The 21,414-nt window shown below is 46.2% G+C and overlaps 1 protein-coding gene across 8 annotated transcripts in view; it reads left to right on the top strand.

Annotated features, from left to right (window-relative positions):
• Positions 1 to 21,414, top strand: part of LOC114876701 (protein groucho) — a 61,688-nt gene that overhangs the window by 25,270 nt on the left and 15,004 nt on the right. For 6 of the 8 annotated variants that reach the window (XM_029188485.2, XM_029188530.2, XM_029188522.2 and 3 more), the window contains exons 5-9: positions 6,150 to 6,194; positions 11,857 to 11,919; positions 11,998 to 12,084; positions 12,255 to 12,287; positions 12,383 to 12,742. In XM_029188485.2, the coding sequence (XP_029044318.1) occupies positions 6,150 to 6,194; positions 11,857 to 11,919; positions 11,998 to 12,084; positions 12,255 to 12,287; positions 12,383 to 12,742 (588 nt within the window). The remainder of the gene's footprint in view (positions 1 to 6,149; positions 6,195 to 11,856; positions 11,920 to 11,997; positions 12,085 to 12,254; positions 12,288 to 12,382; positions 12,743 to 21,414) is intronic. The other 2 variants (XM_029188505.2, XM_029188514.2) reach the window with 1 other exon arrangement.

Here is a 21,414-nt window from a genome sequence, read left to right as displayed (position 1 = left end):
TTTCACCCCCTTGGAAATAAAAAAAAGCATCTCCAATGGGAGGGACTCCTATTATTTTAAATGTACCCGCCGTCTTGCTTCATAAATTTGATGCCCGTACCATGTAGTCATTTGTTTAGCCATCAGAGAGGGGAAGAAATAGTCTTCGCGTTTCTTTTTTATACCTTTAAATTGATGTGCAACAACTTCATAAACAGGTTGATACATTTTCAAAGGTCGAACGTTGAAAATCGAGGTATGTGTATGTATGTGTTGAAAACTCTAAATTACTCTGCGAGCTGTAGGCAACAGTCTGCGTGAAACATTGTCGACCGATAGTGTGTTAACTATACGTTTGATCGTAATTGTCGCGAACTGTACCATCTCTGTACACTGCTACACCGATGTGACACCGTGCAAGCAACCAAGCAGCAAGCTGGGCCGAGTGGTTGGGGCTTGGGGGAGGAGGGGGTGCTAGTGGGTGGTGGATAAGAGGGATGAGGGGGCGTGGGAGGGGGGTCGGAGGTGACAGAGGGGTTGATGGGGGTTGGGAGTTGAGCCGGTAATCGATATCTCCAAAGTAAACGAAGAGAGAGGGAGAGAAAGAGAGAGAGAGCGAGAAGGGTAGATGGTTGAGAGAGGGATAGAGACGAAGAGTAGCAAGAGGAAGGGTCGGCGAGAAGGGCAGCAAAGGGAAAAGGGGAAGAGAAAGAGAAGGGGGAGAATTAGAGACAGAGAGAGAAATTGATGTCGAGGGTTTGTCAACTACCGACAAGTATTATACAGGGTGTCCCACGTAAACGGGGCAAGCTCTATCTTTAACCCTTCTACGACAATTGCAAGTTTATTCCGACTTAATTATAGAGATAAAATATCTAAAATATTCTTAATTTTACAAATAATTCAAATTTTTAAAAATTGCATCCAAAAGTGCACAGACTTTTTTGATGCACCAATACCTAAACATGCATACGCTTAATTTCCTAATAAATATGCATCATAGGACACCATTTAATTGTATTTCATGGACATTTTTCCCCGTGTTTAATCATGTTAGAATTTAATTGAATAGGACACCTTGTATATGCAAGGTCTGAAGCGAAACGAGTGTTGGTGTAACCGTATGTACAGACTGTGCGAACGTGTCTCTGATATTCTAATTCCACCCCTGTGTATTTCAACCAGCCACCTTTCTGCCCCCTCCTACAATTCATCCTCCGCGATTTTCATTAGGGTAACGTGCCGCGTAAATCCGAGCGCCGCTTCAATTTCTTTTTTTTCTTCTTTTTTCTCTTCTTCTTTCCTTCTTCCTTTCCTTTCTTGTACCGCCCAGCCTCTCTCGTGTTCTTCCCTCCTTTTGTGAACCTCGTACCACGGATCATCGCCTCCGCGACACGTCCTTATCCGATACGACCCTCTTCGAAAGCCGACGACTCGTTACGTTCGCGGATATTTTTCGTTAAATGACGATGGTTACGAGGGCGCGTAAATTGCCGATACTTGGTGAAAGTTTTGAAAATAATCTAAAGATGCCTCGAGTACAATCTTTCAATTGTACTTATCGCAACGATACTTGTACAAAAATTAATTTCTCGATAATTCCTATAAACTGTACGCAAATGATTTTCAGGGAAGAGCTTTTTTTCCTTCCTGTTTCTAGAAACAATTCCGCGTGTCCACCCACGGGCATCATCGAGGTCCGATGTATTTTTATCGTGCCGGTAACCTTTCCTCGGGGTTGTTCCGTTTTTATCGCGAAACGATATAGCACCGTTAAATTAATTCCCTGAAAAGTATCTGGGCAGCCTCTACTTGGATTGATTTCTCGGGCTTCCCTTCATTTTTATTTTTTACACTTTAGAAAAAGTTGTTCAATCGATAGGAAATTAATTTGATTTTTAGCATGAAAGCGGTACGGTTCGTGTCGACGGAACGGAGATATGTTCGGAATGAAGTGAAAATTATTTTTATGGAAAGTAGCCGATGCGGTAGGTTTTTTACCCCTTTGAAAACATAGCTTTCCCGATTACCCGTCCACCCACGCACACGTATATACACCCTCTTCTTTTTCCCTCGTCCCTCTTTATCTCTATTTCGTTTTCCTCGCAACACAACAAATTAAACATAACCCACATCCTTCGGGCATGTTTCTTGATTACTTCTTGTTTTTCTCGTTTACGTTTTCGCCGTCTGTTTCTTTTTAAAGATTTTATTTCCGCCTTTGAACTTTCCACCCTGCAGTTTACTGTTTCTCTCTCCGTCCTCCTCCTTCTCACCCTCCTCTTTTCACCGACGTTTACGAAGTTTAATAACGGTGCACCCGATGTTCGCGGGGGTTAACTGTTTTCACGAATTTATCGTTCCTCTTCTCACCCTTCCGCGATACACTCGTTACCTGATCTTTCTTTTCTTCTGCTTCCGTATTCTTTATTTTTATCGTTCTTTCATCACGGCTACCGGTCTCTTTTGTTATTCAATTTTCTTAACGTTGCCAACCTCGTAACTGTTGCCCTCGACTTTGTGACTTCTCCTTTTACGTTGCTATCGATTTCACTTACGTCGACGCGCATCCCTTCTCGTCGTTTTACGATCCCATAGACTCGACCTGGAGGACAAGAATTAACCGCGAGAGCAAATAAATTTTTCCTCGAACGTGTTTCCTTTCCCTCGTTTCTCTACCGAGGATAACGTCTCGCTTTCACGGGTCGCATTTTCGCGATCGTGTTTCACCGATTAACGCGTTCATTGCCACGATGGGGGTTGATTTTTATCGTCGACCACCGCTTCGAATTTAATGTAAAAGAAAAGGGGTTTCTTAATTCACGCGGTCGCAATCAAGTCCGACAACGATTAATTATCTATTAATTGTACGCGAGAAGGCGAGCACCTGTTAAAACATTCAAACGAAAGAAAAGAAAGGAAAGGAAAATGAGGGGGACAAGGTGGAACAAAGCAAGAGGCAATGAGCCAGGGAAAAAGAGGATATATGGGGGTAGGGCGAGGTGAAAAAGATAGAATGGGGGAGACTGGGAAAGAGAGTAGGCGGCTCAGAGTCACCCTAGCAAAGGCGCGCTACTAAAAGATCCATATCGAATAACCGGAGGGGGTGAAATTATCGGTACAACCCCTATTATTGGGTTCCGAACCACGTGAAAATAGAAAAGGAAAGGCTGCGGAGATGAGATCGATACGACCCCCTACTGCCACACCGAGAGTTTCTCTTCATCCGATTATCGACTTGGCCCAGCGAACTCTTTTCTTCGTGTTTCGGACTTTCCAACGGACCAATATAACCTTCCACGGATGCGGCCAAGAAGCTATTTTATTACATCGTCGAGTCGAATTAATTCCCATCAGGGTCTGTCGATAACGCACAATTTACGTTCAATTTCTTCGTCGATGCCTTCTTTTTCGCGATACCGTTCTTCTATCTTTCATAAAAATCGATTTATATCCAGACGGGCCGTGCCGTATGCACGAGCAATCTAAAAGTCGGGTTAATTTTATCGATATACGATTTCGATCGCCGATTCCTGTTTGAACGGGAATAAATTATATTTGCTTTCGGGTAATTCTTTTATTTCCCTCTTCTACGGTTCGTGTTAACCTTCCTTTATAATATAACGCAATATAGCGTAATAACAATTACCCTACAATATCGAACGATGGTTTTTCTGATTATTACCTAAAGTTTTAAGGAACTTTATAAATTACAATTCGCGTGAAGAAGAGCTAAAGATACCACTTCGAATTGCTTTCTCGTGTCAAGAGTTCGTGTTTCTATTATCGACGATGTAGCGTGATTACGATATCACAATTACGCTTTCTCTGCCGCAAATTAATTTGATTCAGTTCCGTTGAAGTGTAGGGTCAGTTGTGTCAAAGCGATGGATATTAATAAGACCGAAACGTAATATCGTTCACTTTTTAACTATCCTTCTTGCGAAATTCGATTGCATGAAAAATTCAAATTTTATCAACTTAAAAGCTGTTTCTAAGAGGCTGTAAATAATTTTTACAATTTGCAACACAATCGAAGCGTATCGACGATTCTCGTGCATGCTCCACTTAAATTATCGCTAAGTAATGATCGTAACCCTTCGCGTATTGTCGATCTACTTAAGTAATTGTCTATAAGAGGGTGGCGTTTAGTTGGTTGTCTGACAAACTTGATATTACGATATGAGGGTTGTAAAAGGTGTTATCAAAGAGGATGGAGGACGCACTATTATCGTTCCTATGATCGCGATCGTTAACACCAGAGGAATAAAATGAAATTGTAAAATTTTCAACCGAAACATCGACAGAGTAGGAAACGATCTGAACGTATATCCTCTCGGTTTAGTTTCTTATCGGCCGTATCGTCATCATCATCATAGGGCTCTGATCGTGATTATCGATTGCATTATTACGTCGGTATATTTCCGTGGCCGATGGTATCGATCTCTGTATAGCATCTGTCGGCCAGGGATGTGTGTGCTTTCTCTCGACGAGCGAAGCCAAGCCCCCGAAGCCATTCGTCCCGGAACGAGCGGCTAAAGGCGGACACGCAGTACTAAGCGACAGCCGCTAACCGATTTACGATCGCGCAAGCGCATTCACGAATCGTACGATACGATGCACTTTACCGGAACGCAGGCTGGATCGAACCCCTCGTCCAGGCTCGAACGTGACTCTTCCTTTCTCCCGTTGCTTATCAGCTTACCTCTGTTTCGACGCCGCGCTGGATTACCACTTTTGACTTAGCCACTGGCTCGCACGATTGCGCTCTGTTTACTAACCCTCGGGCTAATTCGATGATGCACTTCGATTCGTAATTCCTCCCTCTTTCCTCATTTATTTTTTCTTTTTTTTTAATTAGACAATAGTTTTTGAAAATCGAGAATACGAGGTTAAAATCAAGGGATCGTTTCCAGCTTCGTTAACAAATACATTTGAAATGAAACGATCGTAAATCTAGAATATATCGGTGTAAATTACTTATGTAATAAACATCGGAACGTTCATAACCATGCGGCGGTGGTGTCTCTTGCCGATTCCTCTTCCTGCATGCCATCTGTTCGAACATTTTTACGAGCCATAATGCGCCGTAGAATAATCGTTTCTGTACGTAATGCGTCCCAGAACGGATGACTGGTACCCAAGTGACTTTAGCTACTAACCAATTTACGATCAGACGACCGTACCACGAATTGTATGTAGTTAACCCAATTGGAACGGTTCGGCTTCGGTCTTCCAAGGGAATCTTTCTCGCAAAGTCTATTCATTCCGCGAACAGTCTCCTCACTTTCCGCCTCCTTACACTTGAAAATTAACGACGTCGTTTAACATTCATCGATAGGTGACAGGTTCGCGGGAATAAACGAATCCCGACTTCTCCTCTCTCTGTAGTTCGACGTTCGCCAAGGCTCTTAGCTTAATCGATCGTGACACGAGATAGAAGAATACGTTGAAATTTATTCGATCGTCCACGCCATCGATAATCGATTTCAACCCTTAACGAGAAGTTGTTACATAATTAAGCGAACTGCAAGGGTAATTTAACGTAGATTGCGAATGGTTGACGTTGAATAATTAGAAAATTGAAATAATTATAATAATTAATAGCTAAACGGGTTGATGTCATAAAATTTTTCATTAATGCCACGAGGTCAGTTTCAATTTTGAACAGGAGTGAAAGAACACGGTGCAGAAATTCCTCGCGGAAGAGACAAAAGTGGTCGGTTGATCCAGCTCGTTGGCGGGAGAACGTTGTAATGATCCTTTCTTCTGTACGTAGCTCGCAAGCGGCGGAGAAAGGAGTGAAAGGGAACAGGAAGGGAAACAGTGGTACGGCGGTTCTCGTTTCGTCGAGATTTACGAGAAGCTTGTTGTATTTATTAAAAGTTTTCTGCCGACCGGGTTCCGTGCTTTCTCCGTGAAAACTCTAGACGGTCTGAAACGATATTGTAAAGAAACGGAAGTTAAGTATCGCTAATGAAAGGAGCGACAGAAAGGTAGAAGGTCGACAGAAACTCTTGGCCATTGTAGATTTACCGATCCTCCGCTCTGTTTTTTCTAAATTCCGCTCATCGAACGTTGACAAATATTTATTTACAACGAATCGTCTCGCGATAATAAAACGCTTAACGTTTATTGTTAACGATCCTTGTTCTTTCTTTCTGTTTCAGTACTACGAAATGTCTTACGGCCTCAACGTGGAGATGCACAAGCAGGTAAGTCGATTCTCTTCTCAAAACAATTCCATCCGTTGCTTATCGTTCGCATTCATAGACTCGGGAGGGTGCGTTTTAATCTTGTTGAAGGTAGTTTGTAAACGCGTGCGAAAGTTTATCTTCCCTTTTGGCGAAAGTTCCCAGAACGAGAGACACGTTAAATCGGAACGAGGGAAGCGCTTTAAGAGTGTCCGGCCGATTTCTATCGCGTTTTCCCAGGTAACCAGGGTAATTTAAGGATCAAAAGATTTCTCGTTAATTAAGTTCGGAATATGTCGACCGATCCTCGCGACCCTTCTTCCCCCGGTTGGCCGCAAAAACGAAAGGGGGTGACGGCGCATCTGGCCCGGGAAATCGTGTAATTTTGGCTAATTAGGGGAAACAGAGCGGGCCATCGTTCCCCTCTGTCGACAATTTTCTTAAAAGCGACCGCCAGGGCGGCGAGGGGTTCGTTGCACGCGAACCAACTCCTCGAAAAGCATTCAGGGTATGGGGTGGCGAGAGTCCTAAACTCCAAACAACCCTCCCTGACACCGACGAGCTGATATTCATTAGCATTAGCGGCCGATCATTTCTCACCCTTGTACCCAGGGGCGTTGCTTAATGGGGTGCAAGCCGGAGGGAGATAGAGTAGGGGTAGCATCGTCGAACAGGAGGCCGGTCCACCATTAAATCGGCGCGAAATTGCGTCCGGTGGTTCAAGTGGCAAACTAGTTAGCTTAGGATGCTTTATAGGCGGCGTTGTTATTGCCGTGTACGATTTGCGCTTCGAATTGATACGTAACCGTTGAAACGTGTTGCCGTTTAATCGACTAATTAACACACCTCTCGTTCTACTCAATTATCTACCGTACGAAAGATATTATAGTTCGAACGGGATAAACAGAAGAAATCCTGATAGAAATGTTAGAATTATACTCGGTTGTAGAAGAAACTTGGTACGCTTAGTCGTTTTTAAACGATATACCTACTGTTTTATACTGGTAGACGGAGGGAAATGAGAATAAGTGGTTACTCGATACGATCGTATAATTGCTAATGGGCGCATAGAAGGGCAATAAAAGTAAGAGAGAGAAACGGAAAATCGTTGGTCGCCGGGAAATCAATCGCCGTCAGGCGTAGCGGCGACGACAAATTGCAGCTAGCTAGTGTAACACCGAGGGGGGCTAGTAAGGGTCTTCTATCGCTAATTAGAGGAGAAATGAAAAGTTATTGGTTCTTCGTTGATTGATTAATTAGTCGCGATAACTTTGCACTCGCGTGTTTACGGACGATTTGAAATTGAATTTGTTTATCGATTCATTTTTATTCATTGCAACATTCGCGCGCTTCAAAGCCGTGGCGATTTTATTTAACAGATGAAAATCTATTTATAATTTGCTTACACATCAGTCTGAATTTCCGGTATCGTTCTCCTTAACACCCCGAACACTTTCTCCCCCTTCGGTCGGCGAATTAAGACGGCGTTCGAAAAAGAAAAATTGATTACGTTGCCACTTGTACGAATCTCAAGTTTTCCGTCTCCGCGCGTTCCCTCTTCTCTCGTTCTCTGTTTCTTCGTTTCAGTATAAAAGCAAGGTGGACGGAGGAGGATGGGGTTGGTCGGAGAACGAGAGAGAATAAATCACCCTCCGTTTGGTTGTCTCCGGCACTTAGCCGGCTTTCGAATCGCGGTCTTCGGTCCTCGCTCCTTTTCAATTTGAGCACCGAATGAAAACAATCTTCCCCTACGAGGTTACTCTTCTCTCCGTCTCCCTTGATCCTTTCTTCGTGCTCTTCCATCCTCTTCTCTGTCAACCTTCCCCTTCGTTTTTACCCTTTTTACCCGGCACACCGTTGGCGAGTCTCTCTGATTTCATCCTTTTCCTTCTATCGCAATCTCTCTCCCATTAGTCCGTCTATCGTTCCTTCCACTTTCTCCTCTTCTACTTTCTCCACCCTTTTTCCTAGCTGATAGGTCCTGCTCTCTCTTAGCATCGCCTCGAGTCGACATTCGCCACTCAGCCCACCGTTAAATCCCGCAACCACCACTTTACCACTCGCTACTCGACTAACTCGAATTTGTTGCCAATGTCCCAGTTCTTATACGAATCTTTCGCTCCTTTCGACCACCTCTCTTTTCCTATTGCTCTTCAAATAATTGTAAGACGTGGCCTATACACGCGACTACCCCTACGGCTCGAATGCGGTCGTGTGTGCTGATACTCGGAGGAACCGATTCGATACGGGGACGTTTTTGTAGAGATTGTTGCGGTGCGATGACGAAACGACGATTCGAAATAGAAAGACCACCCGACGGTTTCAAGATTTTTATCCTTCCGAGGGATGATTACGTATTTCGTTGGGTAACACGTTCGCTGTTGATTAAAGGGGATGGATATTCGCCTCGTGTTTATTCCAGGCAAGTATTTCTGACATCGTTTACGGGGACAGAGAGAGAGAGAGAAAAAAAAATAATGCCACGAAGTCGGTAATTCAAAATTACAAGTTGAAATTCCGTCGTGACCGAACTGTACAGCGATCCGACGAACAATCCCTTACGCGAGACGGAGAAACGAGTTTTACGCTTGTCGCAAAAGGTAAAAAGTTTTATTAGTATGACGCGAGGCCGCCGCTGGCTGTGCTCGCTCGCTGCTGGAGCTCAATAAAGTTAAAAGTTCGCGGAGTCGAGCTAGCTCACGCCTCGGAGAATGCCATTTCCTCGCCAGAGACGTAATAATAATGGCATCGAAACGGCCATTCCTGGCTCATGATTAATTTGCCCTTCCGATTCTATCGATCGTCGCTGATTTTTTCAAAGGTTGTTTACGCGACAAACTCGGCTCGATTTTCGCCACCGACGGTATCCAGGGGAGAAATCAGATTTCACCCAATGGCACGGGCAATAAAAGCAGGGGAAAAAAAGAGAGATCGCAAAAGTGGCAACGGTGGACAAGAAAAATATGAGGAGGAAGGATGAGACAAGATAAACGGTCTCGCGTGTTCGGAGAACAGTTGAGATTTAAGAGAGAACGGGGGTGGAAAAGGAATGCAAAAGCGACCGGGCTGGCGTGCAACGTTGTTGTTTCCTTCGTGCAACCAGTCGTAGGATGGTTCGGTCGAACCTATCCGATAACGCTTATCGCTTAATTGAAAGGCTTGTCTTCGGGACGCGAGCTTTCCTACTCAATTAAGCCATCATCTCGTGCAGTTTTCTCTTGTAAACGTTATACAGTTTAACGACGTATGAAATTTGAGTGTAATGGAAACGATTGGACGAGGATTTTAACCGTGCGGTAAGCAATCGTCCGTTCTGAAGAGGCGTTTAGTGTCCCTGTGGTTCGTAAGTAGGGTCATAGATCCTTAGGTCTCCCTTCGAAAAGCTTTTGGGTTAGATGGTTCTCGAGGAATATTCGTATCGCCTTTGGCGTTCGTCGATACAAGAGTAACTATACCATTTCTCATCGCTGGTGCGCCCGGCGGCCGATAAAAAATGTGCAGGCTGACCAATTGCATATAACTCACCCTGCCTTTCCAGTTCTTCCTGCTTCCATCTATGTACATACCATATACGTCTATCTATCCGCGCGAGCGTCCTCTCTATTTCTCTTCTTTCTTTCCAGCCACCGTCTCTTTCCCGTACTCTGTCGCTTTCGGTAGTCGGGGGTCGCTTTTCCAGCACTCTACCGTCCATATATACACATATTCCGCGATGGTGCTCGCACGCGTATGCATGCTTACACGTACACACGAGCGGATGGTACACGCACGCGTTCCAGGGGTCGTGTATTCGAGTTCTTTTATTTGACCCTGCGGGGGTAGCAGAGGGTTGAGTTGAGCGAGCGAAACGAGGGTGCGGTGGGCTGGGGGCGATGACATCGATTTTTTACCCGTTGCTAATCTCAATGTTACCTCCTCCTACTCTATACCTCCTCTTCCTCTTCCTCTTCCTCCTGCCCGTTCGGCCACCTCCATCTACCCTTCCTTTTTTTTTTTTTTTTCACCCTTTCCATCCTCTCGTCGACCCTCTTCGTTCTTCCTCTTCCCGCTCGCTCGCACTCTTTGCTTCTCCCCTCTGTTCCTCCTCTTCTTGCTCCGCTACCCTCGGACCATCCGTTCTGCGGGAAAATGTGCATGTGCATCGGGCACATTCGAAAAGGAATAACCATTTTTTCGTACCGGACAACACTTGCGCCGCGACGCCCCCGCCACGCAAATTCTCCTCGTCTCCCGTTCCTCCTCCGCCTTCCCTCTTTCTCCTTTTCTCCTGTTACGCCCGTCTCTTTCCTGTCACCCGGCTACCCCCTATCTCTCGTTCTAGCCTCCTCTTTGTCGGTTTTTTCGTCGACGCTTTTTTCTTTTTCGTTGCACACCCTTGGTCTCCGCCACCACCCCCCGACTCAGACCAGGCGGAATCGAACTGACGTGGACGCGGCAGTTTTCCATCTTTCTGTCCCCCGTGGGAATAATGACATTTTTTTCCTTTTTTTTTTTTACGGTTCGGAACTGTAGATGCGCGCCGAGCCACGCGTTTCTGCGACGTCGGCTATCTCGATGCAGAAAAACCACCACCGATATTGCGGTACACGTTACGATTTATTAACTTTTGGGAAAATTATGAGTCTATCAGTTAGAAGGTTAATTCCTGTATCTAGAAAATTTTCAAAATATTATCGGTACTCGAAGATTAGCAGCGAAGAAGTGATTTTTAAGTACCGGAAATCGAGGGAATTTAATTTAAAAGATAATCGATGCGTTGCAAATGAAGCAGCATCGATCGCAAATAGAGTATTAATTTAACAATGGATAATGTTGTTAGCTAGCTTCGATGCAATTAGACCGTTATATTGGCGCTTTGCGATAGCTAGTACGATTGTCGGTCGAACTCCGTAATGTTGATTACCGTACATATTTGATCGCATTCGTTGAATTATTGAAACTAATCTGTCGCAGCAGGATAATAGACGCGTATATATGCTGTTTGCTAGCCACAATTTGATACAGCTGTTCACGATTGTTTTCCGTTCCGTACGACTTTTATTCAATTTTGTACATTAGCACTAAGAAAACTTTGATACATCTAATTGTCATTCGGATCTCTCGAGACAGTTACTTAACCGGTGCATTCGATTGTTCGCTAACTCGAACGGATAGTTAATAATTCCAGCGACATCGAGGAGAGTTTGATGACGTTTTACGTCGGGCTCGTTTCATTCTTTTGTAACGCGGTCACTGCGAATATCAAATCACGTGGCCGTTCGTGTAATTGCGAATCGATTTAATAGACGCGTAATAATGAGTAACTGTTTTCCTTTCAAAGTAAAAGGGAGAAACTCACGTGGCTATGGAACGATTGTCACGTGTCCGTTGCACGAATTCATCGTTATGAATTTCATTAAAGTTTTCACGCTGTTTTCGCGATTTTCCACGCGAGCTGCTGTTCGATTTTTCAATTAATTCGTCGGGATTATCGGGACCCGCATCGAAATTCGGTATCATGGTAACAAGTTTTTTTTTTTTTTTTGAAAATCGTAAACCCCACTGCTGTGATTACTAATAAACTCTGAGTAGTATCGTCCAAATCACAATTTTGTAATTAAACGATGTTACTTTACCGATCATTAGTTACAAAATGATGTTTGATTAAATTTACTTAATCATTATACGTTTGTCGTATTTTCAGACAGAGATCGCTAAGAGGTTGAACGCGATAATCGTCCAGGTACTTCCGTACCTGACACAAGAGGTGAGTCTTTGACTTTCTGTTTGGCACGTGTGCCGTACAATCTCACGATCGAGAGTGACAACGACGCGATAATGATAGCATGGCTTGCAGCATCAGCAGCAGGTGGCCAATGCCGTAGAGAGAGCGAAGCAAGTTACGATGACCGAGCTGAACGCTATTATTGGGGTGAGCTTCTCTACGATTGATTCTCTACTATTAACTTCTTAGTTTCGGCAAGCAGTTGAACATTGATATTGGCACAGTTTAGACTACTGCTCGCGTTACAAATTAATTCAACATAATTTAGGAGCAATCAATCATCGGTACGTGTAACTATTGTAACATTATTTTTGCAGCAACAACAACAACAGGGTCTGCAACAACTGCTGGTAAGTTTTAGCAGCTATTCGTACGTTGACACTGATCGAAAACAACCCCTTTAAAGAATGGTACTGATCAACGCATATTTTATCGGATGTTACAGCAACAAATTCACGCGCAGCAGTTGCCTCACGGTGCGGTCGTCGGCGGTCTTCCGCCAGCGGGGCTGTTGGGTTTCGCAGGTGCGGCCGCGGCGGCCGCAGCCGCAGGGGTACCACCTCATCTAGCTCCACCACCGCATCCCGCGGCTGCGGCTGCGGTCCAGGCACAGGTGCAGGCACTGTTGAAACCGTCGGATCTGCAACAACACCGAGCGGCCGCGGAGACGCCCGAAGATCGTAAACCGATCGCCCTTACCGACGAACGACTACGGCGGTCCGTGTCGCCGCCCGAGAAATTCCGAAGCCGCACCCCCGACCTCGAGAGCGATCCCAAGAGGCGGAAGGAGGAGAAGCTCGGACACGTGAGTTTAATCCTGCTGTTGCTCCTCTCGTACAGCGCCGCGTCGCGCCGCTTTTGTTTTTGCGCTACCCTTCGATCCACCTGTTACGCGCCATTTAAGAATCCACGCCGGAAGGATCTCACGCGTGTAGAAACTTCGCCTCGTACAGGAATTCGTGGACGAATTCGGCTGGTCCATTTAGCCCGGGGAAAAGTTTCAGCAGTTTTAGGTCTTTGCTCTTGGAACACGGTCGCGGTTTCGATCAAAGGATTCGAGAAAGATTCAAGTTTTTATCGAAAGATGTTTTGTCATTCTGAATCGAAAATTCTTAGTACACGTTTCCAGAAAGGTTGGAAACTTTTCTCCTTTCGGATATACAATATTTTTCGCGTGTCGCGCTCTTTCGCTCGCGTGTACCAACGAAACAATACAAAGGCATCCTTATTTTACGCGTAGCGCGCACTCGCAAGAGCACGAGGGAGAGCGATAAAGAGTGCTCCCTAAAAATTGGATTACTTTTGTCCGCGGTAAAATGGAAAAAGCGGGGACGGTAACACACGGCAAACGTTGTGTGTAGCATTCGTCGAGACTAGTCGCACGGTTTCTCCTTGCCGTCGTGGCTCCGTGAAATATCCATGAAAACACGCTCCTTTGTCAGGATCGCGAGGACAAAGTGCGCGCTAGCTGCGCGCAAGAGGGCGGCGACGCGAGGAGGCGCGTAATTAAAAACCGTGAAAACAGGCGAACTGCAGGCTGTCGCTTCGCTCGCGTTCTCTCACTAAATTGGATTATTTTTCTCAGCCTGCTTCCTCCTCACCGCCTGGTCCTCACTCTTTCTCTCTCGCCTTTTCCTCCCTCGACACGGTTCTGCTTCCCGACGATTAAAATACTCCTTCTTCGCGAGTGTACTTCGTTTTACGCGTAACCCACCTTCTTCTCTTCGCGTTTCGTTCCTTTTTTCTACCCTTCAGCGGGGCCAGCGTCGTTTTCAAAAGTGACGCGTCGCGACGCGGTCAGCCACGTCGACGACGGGCAGAGGAAAGGCGCAACGCGGAATCGTTTCGCGATGCCCGTCTATATTCCTTCCTTCGAGCGTGGGAATTCAAAGCCGTGGAAATTAAAGGGAGCTTTCCGTGGCGAGCTCACCGACTCGGATTACCAGCTGCCGGGAGGGATTCTTTAAATTTTGACGGGACCGAATATAAATGGTTATTTACGCGGTAATTAGGGTGTTGGCCACGTTGAATGCGCGATATTTCGTGACTCGTGTGCCACGTAAATGCACCACCGACCTGCTGCTGGGATAGCTCGTAGGATACCGTTTATCCGGAGAATGGTACTTTTTTTTTTTTTTTCATTCTTCTTGTATACCTTCTCGTTTGTATTTTTTAAATTCAAATCGTGGATCTATATTTTTCTACCTACGGAGTAGTACTGTCGGAGAAAATCAAAAGTAAGGTTCAATGATTTTTTAACTCCAATACTGTGCCATAGAAATGGAAAATGGCAATAGAAAAGTCATCCGCCTGTACAACGATTCTTCCTGGGGAACTATTCCGCACCTTCGCGTTTGATTTTGATTTAAAAAGAAATAACACGATGGTCTAATTATCACAAATTGATATAAAATAACAGAATGAAAGAACAATAATTCACCCTTTTTATGTAGCACATTTGGCGAGCACTTTTTAGGGGACTTTTTTCTATGCTAACCCCGAATCGAGGGAAGCTTACGTTACACAAGACCACCGTACCTGTCGTGTTCAATTGTCGCATCGAACCACGAAAGTCTCAAGCAGAAACCCTAAGTCACGCTCGGTCCTCTCTTTTCGCTATCTCCTTCTCGCTCGTTCCTAACCCTTTCTATATCTCCATCATCTCCTCTATCTTTCTCTCTCTCTCTCTCTCTCGATGCCTGGGGAACTAACAACGCGTCGTTTACACGGGCAATCCCTCCAAGCCCAAGGGTGCCTGGAAGTTTGTTTGAAGTTGAGGCACTGACCGGACTCCGTCATCAACTCCATTTACCAGGGCGGCCGATGCGAGTATCGGCGTGTGAGTCGCACGAGGAAACAAGTGCAGTCGACCGACGGCGATCTGTACGCCCTGTCGCACATGTGTACCAACTGCTATTGCGAGCAATTGTATCGAGAATGTTAGTCGACATCCAGAAGGGTAGAAATCGAAATTCTCTGCGCGAAATTCAAGCTAAAAATTTCCACTTTCTAGAAAGTATACAGAAATATTACGTGCCGTGGGTGGCGCGGTATCATTGACTTAAGTAGTAAAGGTAATTTGTTCTTAGAACTCGCGTGCAACGGTAAACCGTCCTTTTAACCCTTGAAAAGAAAGCTTGTTACGCATCTAGTAGAGAATTCTACCGAAGGTATAAATACCTTCGCCAAGGTGTTTTTGGCTAAGACGGGAATACAGAAAGTGACACGGCGTTAGTTATAGTCAAGGCACGGTGTCGTACAAGTGGAATTCTAAGGAGGCGGTTTGGTACGTTAATTTCGAACGTTAAAGCTCGCGGCATGTGACGCGGTATGAATGCAAGAGATATGTGAATTACACTCTATTGTCTTGAGGAGACCGTTCAGATCGTGTACAGGGCGCTGACAAAGGTTCGAGCTTCGTGGCGAGGGGTATGTCAACTTTGGTCGTTGAAACTTTTACTCTGCGCAATAAAATACCCGCGCGTTTGTCTATCGATGGGTCGCTTTGTTAATCGCTTACAAGGAAAGTGAACGCGTTTCCCGGCGCGGTTCGTTTAAAAGCGTAACAGGTATTCGGACGAAAGGGGGTTCGAAACAAATTTTCATTTAAATTTCGCACACGATCAACCGGTTAATTGAATGAACAGGGCGCAACAAACTTTCCTCGTTAACGATGCGCGGAATTACACGGTTACACGACGCTCTTGGTTACCGATTTCACGGCACTTTACGAGAAATCGATTCTTACCCGCCATTGATCGTGAAACAATTCCCGGGGAAATAGTTATCGGATGACAACGAATGTTCACTTTTCTACGATATGAAGAAAAAAACGTAAGTGTCGTTGAACAAACGATCGTTCTGGCTAGGTAAAGACGTTGGAAAGTGTCACAGTGTCGCAGGAGTAAAAGTCATGAGTTTTAGTGTCACGCGAGAAGGTAGTATAACGAGTACAGAGAGAAAGAGGGTGGCGGGTGGAGAGGAAGGAACACAGACACAAGGAGACAGGGTGTCACGGATGGTCGCATGCAATTCACAACAGTCTACGAGCAGAGCTTAAGCGTGTTCCCTTGGTGGGTAACGTTCCGCCACGGTTCTTGTATTAGTGTCTCGTAGGACACGGACGGCGATGAAGAGAGAAGGGTATAACCGGAAATGAGTTCTCGCGTGTCCACGCTTGGGCTCTTGGAAACTACTATTCAGTCCCTCTTTCCTACTCGCCTCTCCGACGTCTCGCACCCCCTCTGAGAGGATTAGTCGTAGTTCTCCGCCGCTTCTGCTTCGCCTTCGACCCCTCCTACCCCTAACAACCCCTTCTTCGGCTACGTAGGAAAGCATTAATCAAAGGAGCAGCGGTGCACCCTGTTACCGGCACGAAAGATGGAAATACCGCACACACGGCCGAGATATCACGGAAACGGGGTTAGGTTATGTTAGCCCCGTCCAACCACTGTAACCACCTTTGTCACACTGTCTCCCGCGCTGCCCTAAAGCCGGGAATAAAAATTCACGATCCGTTTTACAGTTTCACGCGTTCCTAACAACCAGACGAGTGACGGCAAAGAAAGAGGGAAAGTGTTATTGATTTTCTTGAAAATTATTAGTAGGACGATAATTAAAAGGGGAGTATTTGTGACCATCGAAACCATCTAATCGAAACTCTCGTCATTCGGGGTAGTTAGAGGGAAAATTAGGATGCGTTCGGAAGAACGGAGCTGCGAAACATGTTACAGAAAATCAGGCAGAGTTTCGTGACTGTTGGTGGTGTGCGAGTGACCGGCGGTGATTTCATTGACGAACGCCGCGGTGCCCTCGCTGAAAATGCCTGTGGTTGAAAACGGGGATGGGCGAGTTAAGGTCGGTGGGCTGATACACGACCGTCATTACCCCCGGCAGTTTATTGGGCTTTCGTATCAAAGAGGGGGATTTTTATCGCGCGTTTTCGTCGATCGATCCGCACTGTTCGACGCGATTACGACAAAGGGCCGATCATTCTTTCCTTTCTCAGGAATCACTTTCCCCCCATTCACGATGGTATTCCTTTCACGGTATTAGCCTCGAGTTAAATTTACTTTCCTCGTTTCGATTGGCATTAGAAGTTAGTCGATACAGAGCGATTTTTGTGAATGAAAGTCTCGAGTCGGGTTATTCGATGTCAAAGCAACATCTGTATTTGCAGTTTGCTTAACGAACATCGTGTTTGAAAAGTTTGCTAGAGTGGCAGGAGCGATTCACGATCCGCGAAACGTTAACGAGCCACTACTGTTTGGGAAAAAAACGCGAGCTAAGGACAGGAGCGAAAACACTTTGTCCCAAGCTGGCCACGAAGAGAGATATACCACCCCCGCATGCAGATGCGTAGATTCGTCTGGTGGGAATGGAGCCTGTAGGAGGACGTTGAAAACGTGTTGGTGATGGTAAGAGACGATGGAGGTAGAAGAGGAAGCAGAGGGAGGAGGATGGTTGAATTTTTCATCTGACCACGTCGAACCAATTAAAGCGGACCGCGGTACCTACCTCCACCCCCGACCTCTTCCACTTTTTTCGTTTTCTCTTTATTTCCGCCCCGCGTGCTGGCCTTTATCCATTCCATCTCGCTCGCTTCCCCTTTTCAACCTTCTCTCTCTCTCTCTCTCTCTCTTTCTCACACGCGTTCGCTCTCGACCCATCCTTTCTCTCTATCATCCTTTCCATCCAACAGGAGGCTCTCTTTTAACTCGTGTCTCCTCTCCCTCTCGTCTCTCGTAGCCTGTACCCCCGGCCACCAACGGTTCCTCATCCTCGGCATCCGCGTACTGCTCCTCTTCCCTCTCGTTGGCCATCTTCCTCGTTCAACCGCTCGTTCACTCTAGCGACTCGTTGGATTTTTTCGCGTCACGAGGCGGTGTAATTTATTTGGCCGAGCTAGGTACCCGCGGAGGTGGCCGAGGAAGGGCGACGCGATGCGATGGCGATGGGATGGGTCGCGATGCGATGGGTTGGAGGAATAACCGGAGCTGGTGGCAGAGGTGAGGCGGCAACGGAGGTGGAGGTGACGCGGCTAGAATGAGAGTCCAAGGGATGAGCCGAAGAGAAGGGGGCTGGTTTCAGTTTATTTTGTGGGTCCTACCAACCCGCTCGTCACTGTCCAACCCCGTTCACCCTGTCCGCCGGCTGCCGCGTCCTTTCTTTTGCTCACCTCTACGCAAACCTCGTTCTCTTTCTTCCCTCTATCCTTTCCTTCGTCCCCCATTCGTTTCTCAACCGAACCGCCGCTGTTTGTCTTTCTTGTTTCTTCCTGACCACTTTTACCCTCTGCATCTTTCTCACTTTTTCGAATAGAATCTCGTAGGTGTGTGTTGCTCACCCTGTGCACGCGCGTGTGACGCGTATCTTGTCAGCTAGCTGTGCCATGGATGTAATATTAAAGAACCCGGGACTTCCTGATGGGGTTTCGTTGCTGAGTTTTTTGATCGCTTTCCTGGAACATTTTTTTTTCTTCTTGACTAACCTTTTGGTACAAACTCCGTCCTATTTATCTATTCCGATAATCAACTGGACCGGAAAACTGGTCACCTTTGATCAGAAATGAAAAAGACGGATCATGTAATGATTTTTGTAAAAAATAAAAAATCGGTCACTTGGTTTTTATAAAAAGAGAAATCCTTTTAACGATTGAATTACGACGCGTGGCCTGAATTGATTTCCGCCGGGGAGTTTAATATCGACTCGAAACCGATAAGATCATAATTTTCTCGTAATGTCTGTGTTAGAGGTCATAAGCTATTTTAAACGGCACCTATCGATTCGCGGTATCGTATTACCGGGAATCGATTAAATAATGGTAATTCAATGAAACCCGAGTGTTAAGTACATTATTTTCTACCTTGAATGTTCTTCTTAAATGAAAATTGCTCGTTTTTAATATTGATTTTATTATTCCTAAAATGGTAGTTTTGATATCGAAAGATGTTCGCGACGTTATTCGATTATTAAGAAACACGGTAGGTTAGGTGCACGGAGCTACTTAAATTAATTATAAAGGCGTTATCGATCGCGGACCGAGCGACTCGTGTGACCGATATCAATTCTGACGTAAATCGTATTTTGCGTGAGTACCGTGGCTAAGCTATTCAATTGTTCTATAGTATGGAAAGGAGAAACTTGTTTCTTCGCAGTTCTTGACGAACCGTAACTTGCACCGCGAATTATTAACAAAGAGGAGGTACGATGTTCTAAAGACGCGCGAGAATAAAAATTCAATCACAAGCTCGAATACGTACAAATTATCTTATGGAAAATGCGCGCGTTTCACGTAGGATGTTGTAAATAAATAAGAATCTTGGGTGAAAAATGACCCACTGTCGATTAATCCATCCCTCTATCTTTTCATCGATCACTTTCTCACCAGCCTCGTTTTATTATGCATTCATCCCCTATCCACTGTATTATTTTTTCATTCAGAACAGTCGATATCTCGAGGCAGGTTCTTGTTACAAAACGGTCTGTGTCGAGCTCCTGCAATTGTGCCAAGAGGCGTCACAGACGTGTCTTTCTTGCCCCAGCGGGCTACTTCCTTCGCGATCCCTTCTTTTCTCCTCTCGTCTCTTCTTTACCGAATCCTCATCTTCTCGCGTCCTCTTCGCGCCTGCTTCTCCTCGACACCCGTCCACGAATATAAAGATCTTGAAGATCTTTCACGGTGTAACGGGTGTCTCGACAACGCCGAGTTGTATTTCCATGTTGGTTTATTTATTTTTCGACGATCGTTGATTAAAAGCGACCGGTGTGATCGAACCAAAATTACACCCTCGCGTAACTTTAATCTACCCATCGTTGAACCGAAAGTTGGCAGCTTCGTACGTGGGAGAGAAGCGGTAATCGTAACGGATAATTAGATCCTTGGCCGATGAATGCGAAACGAGGATGTAATGGGTGATGATATTTAGGTCACGAACGAATCCTTCCGCAGTTACGATCGCTGGCAAAGCCGCAGACGCCCGCTGGTGTATGTATATAGGAACGGAGGAAAGTTTTCTCGCGCAGAAGCTACCCGGACGAGCTGGGTGCCCGCGTGTTCGACGAACAGCCGAAAAAAGTCTCAACCAGGATCAGCTCGTTCGCCGACAAGGACGAGTCCTAATTAAAAGGTAAAAGGAAAAAGTTGCCCGGCGATCGGGTGATTCGAAGGCTGGCTGCTCGTCGTTCGCGTCGAGGCGAAGTAATTAATTAATGAATTAATTAATTAATCGGCATCACGGTACCATCAGAAGTACCAATCAGCGTGTACCCATCGTTCCGTCGTATGCAAACGCGTATCCGTGCACCCTGCGAATCCTGGTGTGCTCTCACCCACACCTATCGAGGACACAGAGAGTTCGTTCGAAAGTCTACTATCGCGGATACCTTTCGAAAAAATTCACCGTTTCTCCCCTACCAATTCCGACGTCCTAGCATCTCCTATCAACGCCGAAGCCCATCTAGCTGGCCTCTCTGTGCCGGTGCACGCGCGAACGTTCGTTCGAAAAAAAAAAAAAAAAAAAAAAAAGAAGAAGAAAAAAGAAAAATAGAGAAAAAGAAAACGAGGACCGAACGAGAGGTGGAGGCGAAAGAGTGCCGGTGGTTGGAGGGATGGGTGGTGGCACAGAGGCGAAGGAAAAAAAAGAATAACCCCTACCTTGATTCCGTCGAAGTCGCGGGACAAAGAGAACGGGTAGAGAAAAAAGAGGGACGAAGAGAGGGAGAGAAAGAGCTGCATCTGCCTCCGCCTCTGTCCCTCCCTGACGCTTTTCGGAACCGTGCATCGCGCCGAGTCGAGCTGAGCCGAACCGCGCCACGGCGGGCACGGCGACGCCGGTCATCCCCGAAAGTACGATGGAAAAAGGGCAAACACGTTGGCCCACAGAGCGGCGCACAGGTAAACCGTCTCCTCTGTTGCACGCTTACATTCACGCCGCTACGTGTTCCTTTACGTTGGTCGATTCCGTCGTGTGTACACTTAACGCGAATCGCGTGTGTGTTGCGACCCACACAGTTAGAGGGTAGAGTATATATCCGATAGAGCCGCGGGCGTACGCTTCTAAAACTTGCACGCGCTCGTGGATTCCATAGACAGAGTGTCCTGTCTAGCTGTGTAACACGCATACCTACAGCTAAAACTGGCTGCTACGTACACGCGTACGTACGCGTACGTACAGGCAGGAAACAGTTTCGGATAGCTAAAGCGGAAATTCGAGGTGTGTAGGTGGTCGCAAGTGTATCTGCCGCGGGGCCTTGGGGGCAGAGAGAGCTGCTAGGGGAGGAGGGGGAGGGCGAGTGGCTTGGTGGAACGGGGTGACGGGATCGGAGAACGAGGGAGAATCGGTGGGAAGAGGGGTTGCTGGCGCCCCGGCAGGGCGGTATGATGACAAAACATTCGCTCTGAGCTTCCGTAGAGGGTCGCGGTACAGCTACAGCGGGGGGGTTGAGAGGAGAGGAGGAGGGTTAGATGGAAGCTGG

This window comes from Osmia bicornis, chromosome 4 (genome assembly GCF_907164935.1).
Source record: "Osmia bicornis bicornis chromosome 4, iOsmBic2.1, whole genome shotgun sequence".
In the NCBI taxonomy this organism is placed as follows: Eukaryota; Metazoa; Arthropoda; class Insecta; order Hymenoptera; family Megachilidae; genus Osmia; species Osmia bicornis.
The sequence above is the reverse complement of the archived record's forward strand: the minus strand, read 5'-3'. Positions and strand labels throughout refer to the sequence as shown.